Genomic DNA, 15,479 nt, shown 5'->3' with positions numbered 1-15,479 from the left:
TCAACTAATTAATTCAAGCCACGCACCTGGAATCTTCATTTCGTCCGCTGGAAATCTCGCGCAGGCGCAGTACCATCTACTGCCTGTGCCTGTGCGATCCAACCGCTCCTGAGGGCAACAGCCTCAAAAGTGTCACTGGGCATGCACCCTCAGGAGCTATTGGATTGCACAGGCGCTAGCAGTAGGCGGTACTGCGCCTGTGCAAGATTTCCAGCGGACGAAATGAAGATTCCAGGTGCGTGGCTTGAATGAATTAGTTGACGTAGCGGAGGGGGCAGCGCCGTTAAACTAGGCTGTGGGACGATACTGCATAACGAGGAGACGTGCTTGGGCTCTAAATTAATGCGGTCTGCAGGGGGGCGTTACTGGGCTCAGAGGTTGCTGAATAATGCCCCTCTGGGCACCTTCAGGGTTCATTTGCATAATACAAAAATTGCTTTTTTAGCAAAATGAAAGCATGAAGAGAAGAAAACCACTGCAGGAGATAAGGTAATTTATTAAACATGGCAATGGTGACAGCTTAATATGGTCAAACCAGGTGACAGATTCCCTTTAAATATGTGATCAAATTTGTGTTACACATAGTAAAAAAGAAACAGAAGAAATAGAAATGGTTCAGAGGGATGGGTGACTAGATAGCATGAAAGGTCTCTCTTACATCGAGAGGCTTGAAAGATCAGGCTTGGTCAACATGACAAAAAGATGTCTTAGGTGTTCTCATTTACAGTTCATGTATAAATACACGTGTGGTCAATACAAGGAACAGGCACAGGGTTTTTTCAAATATACTATAAAGGACCAGGGGGATTCATTACATGCGTAGGGAGGGTGATTTAGACAGGAAAGGATTCCTTAAAGTTAGAGAGGTCAAACTAAAAAATACCCTACCCCAAGAGGTAGCAATGGCAGATACTATGCCAGCTTTTAAAAAGGGCTAGATGCTTATCTCATTGCATTGATGGTTATAATTAAAGGAGTTTTCTGAGATTTTTTTAACTGATCAGTATCTGAATTGTAGGGCTCCGACACCCCCTCCATCAGCTGTTTGAGAAGGCACCGGTGCTTGTAGTAGAGCCGTGACCTTCTTGTAGCTTAGCCATGTGATGTCAGGTTGGCCATGTGATGTCACGTTCATCGGTCACATAGCCTAGGTGCAGCTCAGAGTGAAGCCTCTACCAATTGGTGGAAGCATAATGTCATTCATTCCCTGTCGGAGGCAATTGCTGCTTTATTATATAAAATATGTAACTTTACACTTATCTCCAGTGCAAACTTTACCCTTGGTAGAACTCGACTCCCTTTCCTCTTCATAAATAAACAGTCAAGTATACACTGATAGCGACAAGAATAAAATCCCTAAGTATTATTTATCTGTACAAAAGTAACGAATGCCTCCAGTTGACATAAACCATCTCAGTTTTATATTAGATGGAGCATATGGTTAGTCTTCTATTAATAAAACAAGTGTTACTATTATATGTGCTATTCAGGGGGCCTATTCTGGAGACATAAGCAGTGGATCTAAGAGGAGGGACCTACACATTTGTGAGATATCCTAGCAATACATCATAAACGTTGAGATGGTTGGCTCGGTGGTTAGCATTGGTGCCTTGCAGCTCTGGGGTCCTAGGTTCAATTCCAACCAAGGACAACACCTGCATGGAGTTTGTATGTTCTCCGTGGGTTTCCTGCAGGTACTCCAGTTTCCTCCCACACTCCAAAGACATACTGATAGGGAATTTAGATTGTGAGCCCCATTGGGGACAGCGTGATGCTAACGTCTGTAAAGTGCTGCAGAATAAACTAGTGACAGATTTCCTTAGCAAAATGCTGGCTCGCTTTCTTTAATTGACCCAGCCGTTTAGCCAAATTCCTATATTGAACAGCTCCAGGGCAAGCCAAATAAGTCCTCATATTCATGAGCTCCTGGATTTCCTTGTCCACCTGATGCTAATTTATATGGAAAGAAAAACTATCATAGGCAGGTGGACAGGGACAGCCGTAAGATCATGAATATGAGGGGACTTTATTCTGTTTCTAAGACTATGAACACACGGTGCTGTAGTGTTGCGGTTGCGACGAGGCTGTGAGGAGGTTGAGTGTTCTGCGGTCGTCTGGGCCACAGCTGCCTCCAATTTAACTAATGAGAACGCACTGTTCGTGGGTCTGTATGGTTAATGACTGTGCTGTATTAAAGGCGATGTGTGGCCATTAACAATACAGACCCACTGAACAGTTTGGTCTCATTAGTTTTATTAGAGGCAGTTGTGGCCGCATGACTGCAGAGTCATTCGACAGCAGCACGGACACGCCACAACCATGACCACACAGTGTAGTTGTACCCTTAGGCTAAAAAACGGACTAATGGTAATGTATGGGGTTATTCACATGGCAGTTTATTTGACGGCCATAAAAAAAAAAAGAACATGTTCTATCTTGTCCGTTTTTTACTGACCGACTCCCCCCATACAATCTAATGGGTCCATTTTTAACATCCGTTTCTCAGAGAGGCATCAGTGATAAAAAAAAAAAAATGTTAAAAATGGACAGTTTATCCGGTTTTAATGGAGGTTTTTTTTCACTGTCATGTGCATGTAGCCTTAGCCTCTCAGTATGCCCAACATGATGAATATTAGTAACAGCATTTCTAGACGTGGCATATAAATATGTTGTGTAGTTCATGTTTTCTGGCTTGTTTTCATGACTTTTTTGTCGCAGCAGAACTGTAGAGGCTTTTGCTAACTTTGATGCATTATGTCAGTACGTGTTGTGATATTTTGTACTGAATGCCATATGGTATGCTGAGCTCCTGACAGATATGCTGGTATCTGAGAGACCACTATTATATATTAAATCTCAAAGATCTCAAACAACACACCAGAAAAAAAGCTAAATTCATGCTGAGTAATCAAGCAACTATTTTATGGCACAGCACGCTACTCAGCCTGGCTTAAAAAAAAAACACAGATTCCAATGTTCTTTCTTTCAGAGCTATTCTTTGAGCATTGGATGGAATTGAGATAAATGGAATTAAGCACTTTATATTAACGTGACCTATATATTCCTTGGCTAAATGTTTTCTTCTGTATTATACAAAAATGGTAGTTTATTGTGACAATTCCTTACTGTTATACGGTATATCACATACTAAGGTTTTATAGTTTATAATCCTTCCTGAAAGGCTATAGTTCATTATGATTTTGAAAATGGTAGTCATTAGGCTGAGTTATCTTTTACAATGCTCTGTAGTGAATGGCTGCCTTTAGGACTACTTTAAAATGGCATTAAAGGTAAAAAAGAAGAATACATAACCATGACACCTCATGTTCCCCTCAGGCTTTCATTGGCCTCTTCTCGACAGCTGTATTGGCACAGCCATGTAAAGAACACTGAAGATTTTTGAAAGCAAGAAATCTAAAATGGGGTTTTTTGGTGTGCATTAACATCTTTAAAAATAATAACTTAGGAAGGTAGCAGTAATTTTGTAATGTATTTTATTTTACCTTTTGTTGCTCCTATCTTCCCTTCTGTGGTCACATGTCCATGCTACTCTTTCTTATTTCCTGTGATGTTATGTCCATGGACATGTCAAAGCAGCAACAGGGGCAGTGATAGGGGAATGTCTATATAACGAACTAGGTGCAGGGGCTATAAAATAGCTGAGTGTTGTTAGGGGCAGTGATAAGGCATTGTCTACATAACTAACTAGGTGCAGGGGCTATAAACTAGCTGGGTGTTGTTAGGGGCAGTGATAAGGCATTGTCTACATAACTAACTAGGTGCAGGGAATATAAAATAGCTGGGTGTTGTTAGGGGCAGTGATAAGGAATTGTCTACATAACTAACTAGGTGCAGGGGCTATAAACTAGCTGGGTGTTGTTAGGGGCAGTGATAAGGCATTGTTTACATAACTAACTAGGTGCAGGGAATATAAAATAACTGGGTGTTGTTAGGGGCAGTGATAAGGAATTGTCTACATAACTAACTAGGTGCAGGGGCTATAAACTAGCTGGGTGTTGTTAGGGGCAGTGATAAGGCATTGTCTACATAACTAACTAGGTGCAGGGGCTATAAACTAGCTGGGTGTTGTTATGGGCAGTGATAAGGAATTGTCTACATAACTAACTAGGTGCAGGGGCTATAAACTAGCTGGGTGTTGTTAGGGGCAGTGATAAGGAATTGTCTACATAACTAACTAGGTGCAAGGGCTATAAAATAGCTGGGTGTTGTTAGGGGCAGTGATAAGGAATTGTCTACATAACTAACTAGGTGCAGGGGCTATAAAATAGCTGGGTGTTGTTAGGGGCAGTGATAAGGAATTGTCTACATAACTAACTAGGTGCAGGGGCTATAAAATAGCTGGGTGTTGTTAGGGGCAGTGATAAGGCATCGTCTACATAACTAACTAGGTGCAGGGAATATAAAATAGCTGGGTGTTGTTAGGGGCAGTGATAAGGCATTGTCTATATGACTAGGTGCAGGGGCTATAAACTAGCTGGGTGTTGTTAGGGGCAGTGATAAGGAATTGTCTACATAACTAACTAGATGCAGGGGCTATAAACTAGTTGGGTGTTGTTAGGGGCAGTTATAAGGTATTGTCTACATAACTAACTAGGTGCAGGGGCTATAAAATAGCTGGGTGTTGTTAGGGGCAGTGATAAGGCATTGTTTACATAACTAACTAGGTGCAGGGAATATAAAATAACTGGGTGTTGTTAGGGGCAGTGATAAGGAATTGTCTACATAACTAACTAGGTGCAGGGGCTATAAACTAGCTGGGTGTTGTTAGGGGCAGTGATAAGGCATTGTCTACATAACTAACTAGGTGCAGGGGCTATAAACTAGCTGGGTGTTGTTATGGGCAGTGATAAGGAATTGTCTACATAACTAACTAGGTGCAGGGGCTATAAACTAGCTGGGTGTTGTTAGGGGCAGTGATAAGGAATTGTCTACATAACTAACTAGGTGCAAGGGCTATAAAATAGCTGGGTGTTGTTAGGGGCAGTGATAAGGAATTGTCTACATAACTAACTAGGTGCAGGGGCTATAAAATAGCTGGGTGTTGTTAGGGGCAGTGATAAGGAATTGTCTACATAACTAACTAGGTGCAGGGGCTATAAAATAGCTGGGTGTTGTTAGGGGCAGTGATAAGGCATCGTCTACATAACTAACTAGGTGCAGGGAATATAAAATAGCTGGGTGTTGTTAGGGGCAGTGATAAGGCATTGTCTATATGACTAGGTGCAGGGGCTATAAACTAGCTGGGTGTTGTTAGGGGCAGTGATAAGGAATTGTCTACATAACTAACTAGATGCAGGGGCTATAAACTAGTTGGGTGTTGTTAGGGGCAGTTATAAGGTATTGTCTACATAACTAACTAGGTGCAGGGGCTATAAAATAGCTGGGTGTTGTTAGGGGCAGTGATAAGGCATTGTTTACATAACTAACTAGGTGCAGGGAATATAAAATAACTGGGTGTTGTTAGGGGCAGTGATAAGGAATTGTCTACATAACTAACTAGGTGCAGGGGCTATAAACTAGCTGGGTGTTGTTAGGGGCAGTGATAAGGCATTGTCTACATAACTAACTAGGTGCAGGGGCTATAAACTAGCTGGGTGTTGTTATGGGCAGTGATAAGGAATTGTCTACATAACTAACTAGGTGCAGGGGCTATAAACTAGCTGGGTGTTGTTAGGGGCAGTGATAAGGAATTGTCTACATAACTAACTAGGTGCAAGGGCTATAAAATAGCTGGGTGTTGTTAGGGGCAGTGATAAGGAATTGTCTACATAACTAACTAGGTGCAGGGGCTATAAAATAGCTGGGTGTTGTTAGGGGCAGTGATAAGGAATTGTCTACATAACTAACTAGGTGCAGGGGCTATAAAATAGCTGGGTGTTGTTAGGGGCAGTGATAAGGCATCGTCTACATAACTAACTAGGTGCAGGGAATATAAAATAGCTGGGTGTTGTTAGGGGCAGTGATAAGGCATTGTCTATATGACTAGGTGCAGGGGCTATAAACTAGCTGGGTGTTGTTAGGGGCAGTGATAAGGAATTGTCTACATAACTAACTAGATGCAGGGGCTATAAACTAGTTGGGTGTTGTTAGGGGCAGTTATAAGGTATTGTCTACATAACTAACTAGGTGCAGGGGCTATAAACTAGCTGGGTGTTGTTAGGGGCAGTGATAAGGCATTGTCTACATTAACATCTTTAAAAAAAATAATTTAGGAAGGTAGCAGTAATTTTGCAATGTATTTTATTTTACCTTTTGTTGCTCCTATCTTCCCTTCTGTGGTCACATGTCCATGTTACTCTTTCTTATTTCCTGTGATGTTATGTCCATGGACATGTCAAAGCAGCAACAGGGGCAGTGATAGGGGAATGTCTATATAACTAACTAGGTGCAGGGGCTATAAAATAGCTGAGTGTTGTTAGGAGCAGTGATAAGGCATTGTCTACATAACTAACTAGGTGCAGGGGCTATAAACTAGCTGGGTGTTGTTAGGGGCAGTGATAAGGCATTGTCTACATAACTAACTAGGTGCAGGTAATATAAAATAGCGGGGTGTTGTTAGGGACAGTGATAAGGCATTGTCTACATAACTAACTAGGTGCAGGGAATATAAAATAGCGGGGTGTTGTTAGGGGCAGTGATAAGGAATTGTCTACATAACTAACTAGGTGCAGGGGCTATAAACTAGCTGGATGTTGTTAGGGGCAGTGATGAGGCATTGTCTATATAACTAGGTGCAGGGGCTATAAACTAGCTGGATGTTGTTAGGGGCAGTGATAAGGCATTGTCTATATAACTAGGTGCAGGGGCTATAAACTAGCTGGGTGTTGTTAGGGGCAGTGATAAGGCATTGTTTACATAACTAACTAGGTGCAGGGAATATAACCTAGCTGGGTGTTGTTAGGGGCAGTGATAGGGGAATGTCTATATAACTAGGTGCAGGGGCTATAAACTAGCTGGGTGTTGTTAGGGGCAGTGATAAGGAATTGTCTACATAACTAACTAGATGCAGGAGCTATAAACTAGCTGGGTGTTGTTAGGGGTAGTTTAAGGCATTGTCTACATAACTAACTAGGTGCAGGGGCTATAAGCTAGCTGGGTGTTGTTAGGGGCAGTGATAAGGCATTGTCTACATAACTAACTAGGTGCAGGGAATATAAACTAGCTGGGTGTTGTTAGGGGCAGTGATAAGGCATTGTCTATATGACTAACTAGGTGCAGGGGCTATAAACTAGCTGGGTGTTGTTAGGGGCAGTGATAAGGCATTGTCTACATAACTAACTAGGTGCAGGGAATATAAACTAGCTGGGTGTTGTTAGGGGCAGTGATAAGGCATTGTCTATATGACTAACTAGGTGCAGGGGCTATAAACTAGCTGGGTGTTGTTAGGGGCAGTGATAAGGCATTGTCTACATAACTAACTAGGTGCAGGGGCTATAAACTAGATGGGTGTTGTTAGGGGCAGTGATAAGGCATTGTCTACATAAATAACTGGGTGCAGGGGCTATAAACTAGCTGGGTGTTGTTAGGGGCAGTGATAAGGGATTGTCTATATAACTAATTTGGTTGGAGGAGCTACAAAATAGCTGGCCGTTTTTTAGGGTTCATTCACACAAACATATGAATGGGTCCGCACCCGTTCCACAATTTTGAAGAACGGGAGTTGACCCATTCATTTCAATGGGGCCTTCAAAGATGCGAACAGCACACCGAGTGCTATCCGCATCCATTGCTTCATTCCGTGGCCCCGCAAAAAAGATAGAACATGTCCTATTCTTGTCCATTTTGCGGAGAAGAATAGGCATTTCTATAATGAGCCACCCATTCCGTTCCGCAAATTGCAGAACGCACATGGGTGGCATCCGTGTTTTGTTGATCCACAATTTGTGGACCGTACAACATGGCACTGTCGTGTGATTGAGCCCTTAGTGGGTGGTGATACAGGAGTGTGTATGTAACTGGCTGGGTGGGAGGAGCTATAAACTAGCTGGGTGTTGTTAGTGGCAGTGATAGGGGTATGTGTACATAAATAGCAGTGTGGGAGGAGCTATAAAATAGCCGGGCATTGTAAAGGGCTGTGATAGGGGACTGTCTATGTAACTAACTGTGTAAGAAAACCTATAAACAATCTGGGCATTGTTAGGGGTGGAGCTAGAGCTGTGGTAGAACAAGGAGAAGTGCATCATGGGTTTGGTTGGGTGTGGCAGCAGGAAGTGCTATATACAGGATGTAACACACCAGCTTTATTTGTGTACATGGTGAAAAACAGGTCAAAAACAGGTGCGGGGAGCTGTAGTTTCACAACAGCTGGTGTGCCAGAGGCTGCTGACCCTTGCATTGAAAAAATCTGAAAATGAAGTAGCATTGTTTCTTTGCACAATTCCGTGTTTAAGTTTATTATAGATTTTCTAGAAGCTTGCATTGACTAAAGAAACCTAGAGGATAAGGCTCTATTATAAAACTTATATAATACTTATATATTGTTCTTTAGAGCCATGACATATCCACAGTAGGAGGGGGTGGATAGAGATTCCATGTCGCCCCTCATGCCTGTAGTTTTCTGTAACTACAGTACCTCTTGCTTCAGTGTTTTTCCAATCTTGGTGTAAGATTATAATGTTAGTGTGGAAGCATATGGTGAATAGGTGAAAAGGGGAGGGATGAACTTGCAGAAAGCAGAAGAAGTAGCAGACTTTGGATTGTGTGCAGTTCTCCATTTAATTAAAATCTATAAAATATCCATATTGATATCAGTGGTGTAGTTTTTATATTAGTGAATAACCTGGAGGACAACTTTTCTAGATCTAATACTTTACACTGCTGAAAGTTTACTGTAAATGTACCAGTCAGATCCACTGTGAGATGAATACTGTACATCACAAGCACAGATCTGTATTCCGTCCAAGAGGAATTCTACAATGGTTTTAGCTATTGTAACATTTATGAGGTCATTTAGCCAATGGATTCTCCATCCTCTGATTTGGACAGACTTTCACAGCAACATGTTTACACCAACACATTAAATATGTATTGTACTTGTGGCATAATGCCACTTGTGCACATGTGGCATAAACACTGCAGATTTGCCTCCTTAGACTTGCTTGAGGCTTGCTTCAGCGTTGCACAGTACCAGCAAAGTACATGAGGTTTTTAAGACATCTCATGCACACATTGTGAAGAAAACCTACCTAGTATAAACTTGACTTTCTCTGTAAATTTTCAATCCACAACGTCTCAATTTATATTTCAGAATTTACCCATGGCTTTCAACCTTTAAAAAGCAAACGTGAAAAGCAGAGGGAGACCTGCTGCGATCCCGACAGCAATGCCACTGCCAAAACCAGACCCTTTTGGGTGGTTTCTGCAGCATCGGTTTTTAGCCTGAGCCAGTGTAGATTTTCAGGGATAGAAAATCCACAGTGGAAACACCACAAGTGAACCCACTCATTCTCTTTTCATGCAGAAATATGAATTCAATCTGATCAATACAAAATGAATCCTAAAGTATCTGACCACAGCTCCCTAACTGTCCATGTGTAAGGCCTACTGCCTGCTTCTTCAAAACACACCTCTGTATATACCAGACTCTAGACTCCACCAGGCTGACATCACCTGCCTTGAAGTACGATATTAAGGAGCTGGCTCTTATTAAGTCTGAATAGAAAGCCCAAGACATGGACTGCCTGGATGAAGTGGGATCTGCCCCTTCTCTCCCCTCTCCAAAAACCCATCAAATTCAGAGAAAACTCTGTCTCTGCTAAATCCACTCTATGGTTGCCTCAAATAACATATTTTGTAACACAAACATGCCACTTTAGTAGCTACAATGCTACAGTAAGTAAGTAGTATACATAGTGTCTAGGCTTGCTGTTTTTTTTTTTATGTAACATTTAAAGAGAACATGTCACTTCTCCTGATATATATATATATATATAGAAATGACGAAAGATGGGCAGCACTCCGGTCTTGTGGAAATTCAGTGATGTTTTATTCAATGCAATGCAGCATTTCAGCCCTCTCAATGGAGCCTTTGCCAAGCTAGTGAACTAGTGCTCTCAACATATTTAAATAGGTGGTTCTCATCAAAATTACATAATTGCTCATTAAAACATATTTGACAAATATCAATACAAAACATGATTATAAAAGTCATTACAGTATATCTGTGTACATGGGTCATCATTATATCAGCATAGTGTATAAATAATGTGAAAACAACTTTATCACATACCAAATCAGTGTTACATACATAAATATTACTGATTATCTCATAAAGTGCAGCTGTGCTAAAGTGTGTATCAATTAGAAAAAAATTAAAAGAGGGACAAACCAACGTCACAAAATCCCACATTGCGATCCGATGTTGGCGTCCCCTCGCAAACCATTGCGCAGGCGCCAGTCTGTGTCATAAGATCATAATTGATACACACTTTAGCACAGCTGCACTTTATGAGATAATCAGTAATATTTATGTATGCAACACTGATTTGGTATGTGATAAAGTTGTTTTCACATTATTTATACACTATGCTGATATAATGATGACCCATGTACACAGATATACTGTAATGACTTTTATAATCGTGTTTTGTATTGATATTTGTCAAATATGTTTTAATGAGCAATTATGTAATTTTGATGAGAACCACCTATTTAAATATGTTGAGAGCACTAGTTCACTAGCTTGGCAAAGGCTCCATTGTGAGGGCTGAAATGCTGCATTGCATTGAATAAAACATCACTGAATTTCCACAAGACCGCAGTGCTGCTGATTATTTTCGGTTATATATATATATTTATATGTAAATAACAGATCTTTTCATGAAATAACAATTCTGAAATACATTTTCTGATATGCCATTTCTTTGTTATCCCTCCTACACTGCTCAACATTGAAATTGCAAAATCAAGAAAGAAAATCGTAGAAATATGGAAATCAAAGGATCAATAGACATGTTAATGATATGCAAATTATAAAAAAGGAAGCAAAACATTCAAAACATCTCAATTTATTCAGTGTCAAGTATGAGTGCCACGCACACAAATACATGCATTTGCGCACCTTGAAATGTTTAAAGGTGCAATGAGGTGATTAATGGTTGTGTGAAGAATGTTCTGCTTTGCTGAATGTACTTGAGCACACAAATCATCAAGATCCGCTGCTGGCAGCTTCCTTTTGTAATTGCTGACCATTGACATCCCAGATGTGCTCAAAGAAAGACAAGTTCGGAGACACTACAGGCCATGGTAGCACATTTAGGCTACATAGGTTTCGCACAGTAGCATGAGCCTGGCTGTCATGGTCTTACCTTCTCACTGTTCTCCTTCGTTTGACATGTGCTGGCGGCCATCTTGGTTTCTGGGTTTCTTGTAGCCTCCCACCCTGCGGCTCCTCCTTCCCACTGGGAGGAGCTGGATGCCTAGCTCATATATATAGGAGGTCTGTGGCTTCAGTTCCTTGCTTGGTCCTCCTGTGTTCACATGCTTCTAAGACTGCTGCTGCTTCTGGTTCCTGATCCTGGCCTCGTCTGACTACCCCGTTGGTTCCTGATTCCGGCTTCGTCTGACTACCCTTCTGGTTCCTGATCCTGGCTTCGTCTGACTACCCTTCTGGTTCCTGACCTCTGTCTACGCAAGGCCCTGCTTCGGTTTAGCCATCCGTTTGGACTTTTGCTTACAGCTTGATTCAATAAAGCCTTTTTATTTCCACTTATCTCTTGTTGTACGTCTGGTTCATGGTTCCATGACACTGGCATTGTTCTACTTTTACTATTCTTTAGAGAAATGGCCTTACCATTGGATCCAAGACCAAATAAATGTAACACCGAGCATTTAGTGTACCTGAAAAGAAGACTCAGAGGTGTCTGAGTACCATAAATTAGGCCACCGCACACCATAATCTTGGGAGTAGGACCGGTGTGACGTTCCCTTGTAAAGGCCTCTTCATGGCGTTACCCATGTGGTCTCCAGCTATTATTGTATCTGAGACAAAAGCGGGACTCATCGCTGAAGAGGCGAGACCTCCCTTCCAGCTTCCATTACTGTCTGGCTGTGCGCCATGATAGCCCTTGAGAGTGTTGACATCAGGTCAGTGGAACACCTGAATGTCAATGTCTGGCTTGTAGCCTAGTGTTATGCAAATGCCTTCTGATAGTTTGTGCAGACACTGTTTGCCACTCTAGGATTGGGATATGATGTCTAATTTCACTTGCAGTACAGAATGAATCACTTCTGGCCACTCTGCTAGTCTGATGATCTGTCTGTGTAGAGGTTAATCTCTGTGCACGTCTTTCTTTCATTCCAGTTCGTCTCTGTTCTCCCAACCACCAGGACAAGCAACGTTCAACATGGTTGACATCTCGACCTAGGCGCGTAGTGATCTGTCAGAGTAATAAACCAAGGTCTCTCAGTTCAAGGGTTCTGTCCCTCTCAGTTTGCAATAACTAAGAAACTGGCACGCTGATGAACAGGAGATATTGCACAATCACCCACACAACATGATCCGATTTTGAAGGTTTCATGTGGCTAAAAAACTTTGCTTTCAATCTCCATTTTATGCCCTTCCCACATGCCTCAGATTGGAGCTAGGTGCTAGAAATTCTGATCATCTGCAGATCTCAGTGTGGAGGAGTGCATACATTTACAGATGTAGCCAGTTCTAACACTTAGCAGATTAAATAAGCAATTGCAGCAAACTTTAAATTGTCACTTAAAACAGCAATTACCATTGAAAGTTAAACCTTAACTTGCAGCAATTGTTTAATACATGCGATATGAGTATGAATCTAGAGAAAGCTACTTCAGTATGAATAAACAGGTTGTTACCAGTTAGAAGCATGTCCCTACACAGTCGGACACCTCCTAACCAATGACAGCTGTGCTAAGCTATATAGGAATATGCCCCTTGGATAAGGAGTTTGTTTACATCCAATTGTCAACTTATTCAAAACTATTCAGAATTAAGAGAGGAAAGGCACAGAGTTTAAAATAAAAATGTTCCACTTTTTTATTTCATGGGAAATTTAAAGAGTAATGAGGGGGGAGTCGCAGAGAGCAACGAGGAGAAAGCAAAGCGGTTAAATATTTTTTTCTCCAATGTATTCACTGAGGAAAATAAATTGTCAGATGACATGCAGAATGTAAAAATAAATTCCCCATTAAAAGTGCCCTGTCTGACCCAGGAAGAAGTACAACAGCGACTTAAAAATATTAAAATAGACAAATGGCCAGGACCGGATGGCATACACCCCCGTATCCTAAGGGGATTAAGTAATTTCATAGCCAGACCCTTATTTCTGATATTTGCAGACTCTATACTGACAGGGAATGTCCGACAGGATTGGCGCATGGCAAATGTGGTGCCAATATTCAAAAAGGGTCCAAAAACAGAGCCTGGAAACTATAGGCCGGTAAGTTTAACATCTGTTGTGGGTAAACAGTTTGAAGGTATTCTGATAGATGCTATCTTAGAGCATCTCAATGGAAATAAGCAAATAACGCCATATCAGCATGGCTTCGTGAGGGATCGATCATGCCAAACTAATTTAATCAGTTTCTATGAGGAGGCAAGTTCTAGACTTGACAGCGGCGAATCAATGGATATCGTGTATCTGGACTTCTCCAAAGCATTTGACACTGTACCACATAAAAGGCTAGTATATAAAATGAGAATGCTCAGACTGGGAGAAAACGTCTGTAAGTGGGTAAGTAATTGGCTCAATGATAGAAAACAGAGGGTGGTTATTAATGGTACACACTCATATTGGGTCACTGTCACTAGTGGGGTACCTCAGGGGTCAGTATTGGGCCCTATTCTCTTCAACATATTTATTAATGATCTTGTAGAAGGCGTGCATAGTAAAGTATCAATTTTCGCAGATGACACTAAACTGTGTAAAGTAATTTACACTGAAGAGGACAGTATACTACTACAGAGCGATCTGGATAGATTGGAGGCTTGGGCAGATAAGTGGCAAATGAGGTTTAACACTGACAAATGTAAAGTTATGCACATGGGAAGGAATAATGCAAGTCACCCGTACATACTAAATGGTAAAACACTGGGTAACACTGACATGGAAAAGGACCTAGGAATTTTAATAAACAGCAAACTAAGCTGCAAAAACCAGTGTCAGGCAGCTTCTGCCAAGGCCAATAAGATAATGGGTTGCATCAGAAGGGGCATAGATGCCCGTGATAAGAACATAGTCCTACCACTTTAAAAATCACTAGTCAGACCACACATGGAGTACTGTGTACAGTTCTGGGCTCCTATAAACAAGGCAGACATAGCAGAGCTGGAGAAGGTCCAGAGGAGGGCAACTAAAGTAATAACTGGAATGGGGCAACTACAGTACCCTGAAAGATTATCAAAATTAGGGTTATTCACTTTAGAAAAAAGACGACTGAGAGATCTAATTAATATGTATAAATATATCAGGGGTCAGTACAGAGATCTATCCCATCAGCTATTTATCCCCAGGACTGTGACTGTGACGAGGGGACATCCTCTGCGTCTGGAGGAAAGAAGGTTTGTACACAAACATAGAAGAGGATTCTTTACGGTAAGAGCAGTGAGACTATGGAACTCTCTGCCTGAGGAGGTGGTGATGGTGAGTACAATAAAGGAATTCAAGAGGGGCCTGGATGTATTTTTGGAGTGTAATAATATTACAGGCTATAGCTACTAGAGAGAGATCGTTGATCCAGGGAGTTATTCTGATTGCCTGATTGGAGTCGGGAAGGAATTTTTTATTTCCCTAAAGTGGGGAAAATTGGCTTTTACCTCACAGTTTTTTTTTTTGCCTTCCTCTGGATCAACTTGCTGGATAACAGGCCGAACTGGATGGACAAATGTCTTTTTTCGGCCTTATCTACTATGTCACTATGTTAAATGTAAGTATTTACTAAATCAAATATGTTAGGAATGGTGACAGTTCTTTAACAGATCAAATAAAGAAATATATGTCTCACCTTGTGCCGTAATCTTATGTATGGTGGGAAGGACTTAACTCCAAAGTCTTCCTTTGCAGCTCTTCCTTGAACCAATAGGAAAAAGCATCCCAAACAAAAAATAGCTGTGTGCCAACTGGACATCTTGTTCTGATAAGATATAAAAAGGAGCATTAACAATAGAGCCCACAGAAAAGTTTAAAGAAAAAAGTAATCTATAGGAAACGCCATACTTTGTATACAACCAAAAACACAGGAATTAAAAAGTGGCCCTTCAGTTCACAATTTACAGATACAAAGCCTTAGCTGTCAAGCTAGGGATATACAGTTTTATTTTACATTGATAAAGTACAAACAGAAGAATAATTTATTCCCCATGTTCAACAGAAGGCATTGTTTCAGCTACTTAATGCGCCAGTATTGAAGCCTTGAAGTTGACCACTGAGCATTTCATATACAGTGATAAAAGGGTGGATAAATTATTGCTGTCTGCCTTGATGGAGTAATGC

At 41.2% G+C, this 15,479-nt stretch overlaps 1 protein-coding gene across 1 annotated transcript in view; it reads right to left on the bottom strand.

Moving 5' to 3' along the window:
* Positions 1-15,114, bottom strand: part of FSTL5 (follistatin like 5) — a 940,713-nt gene extending 925,599 nt beyond the window's left edge. Inside the window, exon 1 of the mRNA XM_044297750.1 lies at positions 14,992-15,114. Within this exon, the coding sequence (XP_044153685.1) occupies positions 14,992-15,114 (123 nt within the window). The remainder of the gene's footprint in view (positions 1-14,991) is intronic.
* Between the last annotated feature and the right edge of the window lie 365 nt (positions 15,115-15,479).

Source organism: Bufo gargarizans, chromosome 1 (assembly GCF_014858855.1).
Source record: "Bufo gargarizans isolate SCDJY-AF-19 chromosome 1, ASM1485885v1, whole genome shotgun sequence".
Taxonomy (NCBI): domain Eukaryota; kingdom Metazoa; phylum Chordata; class Amphibia; order Anura; family Bufonidae; genus Bufo; species Bufo gargarizans.
The sequence above is the reverse complement of the archived record's forward strand: the minus strand, read 5'-3'. Positions and strand labels throughout refer to the sequence as shown.